At 46.7% G+C, this 6,000-nt stretch overlaps 1 protein-coding gene across 1 annotated transcript in view; it reads right to left on the reverse strand.

The window, feature by feature from the left end:
* The window catches only part of FBXL17 (F-box and leucine rich repeat protein 17), a 219,064-nt gene extending 213,392 nt beyond the window's left edge, over nt 1–5,672 (reverse strand). Inside the window, exons 1-3 of the mRNA XM_066615792.1 lie at nt 4,862–5,672; nt 2,236–2,358; nt 780–1,037 (exon numbers count right to left, since the gene is read on the reverse strand). Of these exons, the coding sequence (XP_066471889.1) occupies nt 780–1,037; nt 2,236–2,358; nt 4,862–5,608 (1,128 nt within the window). The 5' untranslated portion in view covers nt 5,609–5,672. The remainder of the gene's footprint in view (nt 1–779; nt 1,038–2,235; nt 2,359–4,861) is intronic.
* Between the last annotated feature and the right edge of the window lie 328 nt (nt 5,673–6,000).

Genomic DNA, 6,000 nt, shown 5'->3' on the forward strand with positions numbered 1-6,000 from the left:
TTATATGGCACATAGATTTCAGCGGTCCAAGCTACCTACGCTTTCTGTGATGGTAAGTAAAGCATGCATTAGATGTAGCCCCATCTTTAGCATTTATAAATTCAAAACCATCCATAAATTTATACCATTTATAAATTACAAGCCACCAGTTCCCCATTCCAATTATTGATCCCCAACTCAGTAAAGGCACTTGCCTGTGGATGCTGAAATACAAGTTTTAAGCTGGATACTTCATTGTTACAATAATGCAATTTCCAATTGATTTTAACAGTCTGGTGCCAAGGACAAATGGGGGGGGGGGGTTAAGAAGATAGTAGTTGAAAACGGCAGCATGTTTATTGCAGACCAAGTGCATGGTATACAATGATTAGCAAACGCAACCCACTTTGAGTTAACTGCAATAGTTGTAGAGAAATGAATGAGAAATGCACTGATTTTCCAGTGTCCTGATCTAGTTTACTAGAATAGAATTTGTTAAAACATGCAACTACTTAAAAAGCTGGAGACATAAGCTGACCACAATGCAACTAAAATGGAGGGCATTACCTTCCACAAAAATCCCAAAAACTGTTAGACTGCTAGAATTTGGATCTGCCCAAGGTAAAAAATATTATTATTATTAATGATTAGTCGCACTGGAGAGTTACATATTCACAACAAAAAGTCTGTTTAGTTTCCTTTTACCCCTTGGGGTGTTTTAATATTGTACATCACTTTGGGTGCCCTTTGGCAGACAGAATATTGATAAATGTAAATCTTCACAAATATTTAAAGCTTACCTGCTTAAGTCCTTCATCTGTGAGCCTATCCTGGTTGCCCACGTGCACTTTCTGCAGTTGAGGGCACTGTGAAGCCACTGCGATTATTGATGTGTCAGATAGCTGTTTACATCTGTAGGCGGTATACCTTAGAAGGCCAGGGCATTTAGATGCTAGTACACATACACCTGTATCCGATACATTACGACAATCTGAAATATTGATTTCAGTTATATTCTGACTTCTTGATGCAATTTTTTCCAGCAACTCATCAGTGACCTGTCAAAATCCAATTTGTAATATTAATATTCCCAAAATTCATTCACATTCAAAAAACCCTACATAAACAAAACTGAATCAAACACATGTGAACAAATCTTACATGTCAATGAAACAACAGTTACATAACCAAATCTGACCAGCTAATTGACAGCAAAGGTATTGTTACATCTCCACACTGTCCAACCTGAATTTTACAACCTTCCTACTGTTAATAATACTGGGTGTAGCACCGAATTAGATAAACTCAGTTATTTTCAAGCACTGTGCTGTGGCACACTGGCATGCCGTGAATGTGCAGGTGCACATCTGCAGGTGCGCCGTGAGAGTTTGGAGGAGGTCATTTATCGGTTAGTCATTTATCAGGAGCTCCCCCCCCCACCGCAGTGCGATGTGCCTTGTTAAATGTAAAAAAAACTGATGGTGTGCCCCAAACACAGTGCCATGAAATGAAAAAGACTGAAAATCACTGATCTAACAGATATAGTGTCACTCTAACACTGCCTCTGGATTAGTTCTTATTGCCATCATCTACCCCATCTCTGACATTCACTCAAAGATGCTCTGCTAACCACAGCCGATGAGCCAATGCGTGGACAGAGACACATACACACACAGGTGGCACAAAAAATGGTAATTCCTAATTATACATGTTGCTAGCCCAGTACTCATAGCATTAGGTTCCAACTTGCACTAATATGTTGGAATGCCATGCAGGTTGTGCCATAATATAATTCCCTTTATATAACATACAGGTATTAAAATCACAAACGTGATTTTAGGTCATGTAACTTGTGACCTATTCACAACCGTATTATCAATTAACTATGAATTATAGCATATAGAATTAATATACATTAACTAAAATATGTTGAGGCGGATGAGTCATAAAGATCAAGTAGTAGGGCTGGGAAAGACTTTTGCCTAAGTCACTAGCGAGCTGCTGCTAGTTAGAGTAGAAAGTACTGGGCTAGATGGACCAATCATCTATCTCCATATTAGGCAACGTCATATAACCAACACACCTTTCTGAAAAAGTTCCATCATCCTGAGGCTACAATGAACTATGGTCTAAAACCAATCGTTTAAGAACACTCTTATCCCATTTCCTGTATGAAAATTCAGCAGAACTAAGGTGACCCCAGTACCAACTTCACCTGAAGTTTTGACTAATCTAATGCCATTTCTTCTTTCATACCTGCTGACGACTACTGAGATCCAATTGCTTCCAAAACTGGAAATCTAAACAGAGGTCTCGCCAATATTTACAAACCAACGATGCTGAAAGGCATCTTTCGTTCAAGGACAAGTTGGAAAAAATCTATAAAAGGAAAAAATAATTGAAGTTAGTTACCTTCCACCAAAGATTCATCCTTACCGAAATCGAGGCATTTTCTATGTAAAATTTTTATTCTTCTGATGCGTTTTAGACAGACTTTTTAAAAAAAGCATTCCCACAAGTTACATATCTCTTCCACTTACTTCACTGATGTTCCTAGTTTGTTCTAAACCATGATCAAAAGCAAAAACCTGCATACATTGGGAGCTGAGGAAGCACACAAGCATGAATCCACATGATGTCTGAAACAGGTCAAAGATTTAAGTTAATCCATAATTTTTTATGGGCCCTCATTTGCAAATACAATACACGAAGGCTTTTTCAAGCAAGGAACTTCTGCCACTTTGGATTTGAAACTACCACTGACTTCTCTTCAACATTTAAAATATACTACATCTTGCCTGACAAAAGCCTCCCCTTCATACAGTCCATTTTATGTATCCTTCACCATCTCGTTTTGCTTCCTGTCCGTTAGCTTGCACATGGATTAAAATAATCCAATCGCATGTTGTCTTCTGGAGATTATCTGGGCAAAGAGGCCCTTTCCAACTTCAGTGACCTCTCGTGGCTCTTGGGAATACTTTTCAGAGAACACAAAGCAGTAACAAACACACAACCAGCATATGACAGTGCAAATCAACCACACATTGGCACCTAAACGAAAAATTTCAGCCTACTTCAAACATAACCCATCTCAAACACTCTTCATAACAGCCAAGTCTTCTTGGCATCTGAAAGAACTGAAAGTAGAAGTCAGACAGACTTCCAAGGAAGGGAATTTCAAACATCAGGGCCACCACTGTAAAGGTCCGACTTTTGGAAAGGAGACAGCTAAATATGAAGCATACCAACAACCCCTCAAGCCTAGATCTCTGGAAGTCTTCACCCAGCAGCTTCATGTAGATCTTGAAAAGCATGAGGACTATGGAACCTGACAATATTGCATAGTCCAAAGGGCAGAGCAGAATACCCACCATCTTCTAAACTCTACCTTCTAAGGAATTCGCAAAGCCATCTCTACACAATATGGGTTTACTTGCTTGCTTAGATCATAAACATAAAAAGTTTTTCTATGTTATTAAAATGTCTCTACATACTTTCAGGAAAGGGAAGACACTGCAAATCAGCAAATGAAGGCTTCTTGAAGAATTCAGGTTCTGAGGGATTCTGTACCCCTGAAGACTCCTTGGAGCATCTGTTTCATTTTGTGATTTTCTACTCTGCAGTTTAACAGAATTATGTATTTTTTTCTCCTGAACAGGACTAGAAAGTGGAATTTTAGCCCTTTAAAGTCATTTTTGCCCAATGTTGTATATATGCAACAGAGACCAAACATGTACACCTGTGGACCAGGCAAAAATGGGTTAACCGTTGTTTACTTGTGGAGTGACCAATTCCACAGGAGTTCAGGAAAATCAAGACTGAGGTCAGGGTAACAACTATTCTAAAGTAACTGATGTGACTGAATTCAACTTACTAGTACACCTTTTTCAAGACAGAAATTCTCACTTTGCTTTCAAGTAAAGACTGAGCTGCTAATAAAGATTTATCCAGCTTGAATCTTACTTTAGTGATACAAGGCAGGCCACTCTTTCTCAACTTCCGAGCTACAAAAGAGGAAATACTACTACCACTTTACAGAGTTATTCTAGGACAGTGTTTCTCAAACTGTTGGTCAGGACCCACTAGGTTGGTTGCAAGCCAGTTTCAGGTGGGTCGCCATTCATTTCAATGTGCATTTTATTTTTAATATATTAGATTTGTTGTTGCCATGGTATGCAACTACATTTGAGGAAAAGTTATGGATCAATATCTTTAACAGGCTATTAAGCTATATGCTTTTAACAAAGATAGTCAATGGGGCTTACCCTTGGGTGAGTGTGGATCGGATTCTAACCTCTGAGATATCAGGGACCCTTTTTCAACAACTGCTTGGGAGAATTAGAAGAGTTCTTCTTTACTTTAAAGAAATTTTTAAACTGTCATTATCAAAAGTGGGTCCTGGTGCTAAAAGGTTTAAGGGAGAACCACTGTTCTTGGAAATACGTCCAGATAATACACATCAAACTCCATATAAACGTCAAATGTTAATCTTCAGCTCTGATTGAGGACCTCTAGCCAGGAAAGCAAAGACATGTGGTGAGTGGAGAGGCAGAGCCTCTCCACCAGAGCCCTTTGAAAAGCGCTGCCGCCTTGTGAGGTGCCCAAGCACTCGCAACTCATGCGCTATAGCATGCGGTGGGTGGAGAGGCAGGTGCGACAGAGCCTCCTCACCCAGCAGGCCACCACTATATCGTGAGGGTTGCAAGTGCTTGGGCACCTCACACTGCGACAACACTTTTCAAAGGGCTCCAGTGGGGAGGCTCTGCCTCACCTGCCTCCACACCCACAGCACACCCCTACAGGAAAGCCACGGGGTGGGAGGCAAACAAGCTCCCCCACACCGCTCTGGGGCCCTCAGCGTGCCTGTCAGCAGCCAACACACCTTGAGAAGGATGGAGGGCGGCAGCTGGTTGATGTCCGGCGAGGGGGACTGAGGCTCCCGGCAGCAGTCCCCGGGGTTCTCGGGGGGCTCCTCACAGTCCGGCTCGCGGGGCTCCTGCTTCTCCCTGCCGCCGAGCTCCGGGTGCTGCTGCTGCTGTGGCGGCTGCTGCTGAGAGGGGGACCCCAGAGCAGCCTGCCCCTTCCCGCTCTCCCCGGCGTGGTCCTTGGGGGAGGCCCCGCGGGCGCAGTCGGAGGCTGCAGCGGTGGCGGCGCAAGGCAGGGGGCAGAGGTGCTGCCCGGGCGGGGGGCTCTGCCGAGCGGGGGGCGGGGGGCTGCCCGTGCCGGTGGCGCAGCGGGGCTGCTTGCAGGGCGGGCAGGCGGGCAGGCCGACCCCCTTGCGCTTGCAGACCATCTCCGGGGGCGCCTCGCCGGCCCGCCCCGGCGGCAGGGGCACGAGGAGCAGGCCCGAGAGCAGCAGGCGGCGGCGGCAGCCGCCCGGGGCCCAGGAGGCGAGCGGGGGGCGGCGGGCGGCGCGGTGCTCGGGGGGCGGCGACTCCTCCGGGGCGGCGGCGGTCGGGCTGGCGCCGTGGACCAGGAAGCAGAGCATGCAGGGCCCGCGCAAGAAACAGCTCCGGCCCCGCGGCGGCGCCTTCCCCCTCAAGGGGCGACCCCCGCGGGGGCGGCGGCGACGGCGGCGGCTCCTCTCCGCGCTCCAACCACTTCCCTTCCGCGACAGAAAGTGGCCCATATAGGAAGCGCCACCTGAGCCCCCCAGCGGCGCCCCGCCCCGCCCCCTCCTCAGCGGCGCCCCGCCAGCCTCATCCTCCCCGCCGGCAGAACCCGGGCGCCGGAAGCGGCAGCACCGGCAGCCACCACCACAACACGGCCACTTCCGGGACGTCGACGCAAAACTTCCGCTGCAAGCCCCGCCCCTGTCTCTAGAGAAGCGGAGACTAAGCTTACTCGAGTCCTGTCATCACTTCCGGTTCCCTTGAGACACCCCGGCGTCCATGTGCGGGGCAGGAGTGGTGGAAGAGTGGAGGAGCTCAGGGAAACGTGTCAATAAATAGGGTGGCCAGACACAGGGGAGGGCTGAGTGCCTCTGCCTTGAAGCTTCGAGTGGCAGAGGGGATTTGCCCC

Source organism: Tiliqua scincoides, chromosome 2 (assembly GCF_035046505.1).
Source record: "Tiliqua scincoides isolate rTilSci1 chromosome 2, rTilSci1.hap2, whole genome shotgun sequence".
Taxonomy (NCBI): domain Eukaryota; kingdom Metazoa; phylum Chordata; class Lepidosauria; order Squamata; family Scincidae; genus Tiliqua; species Tiliqua scincoides.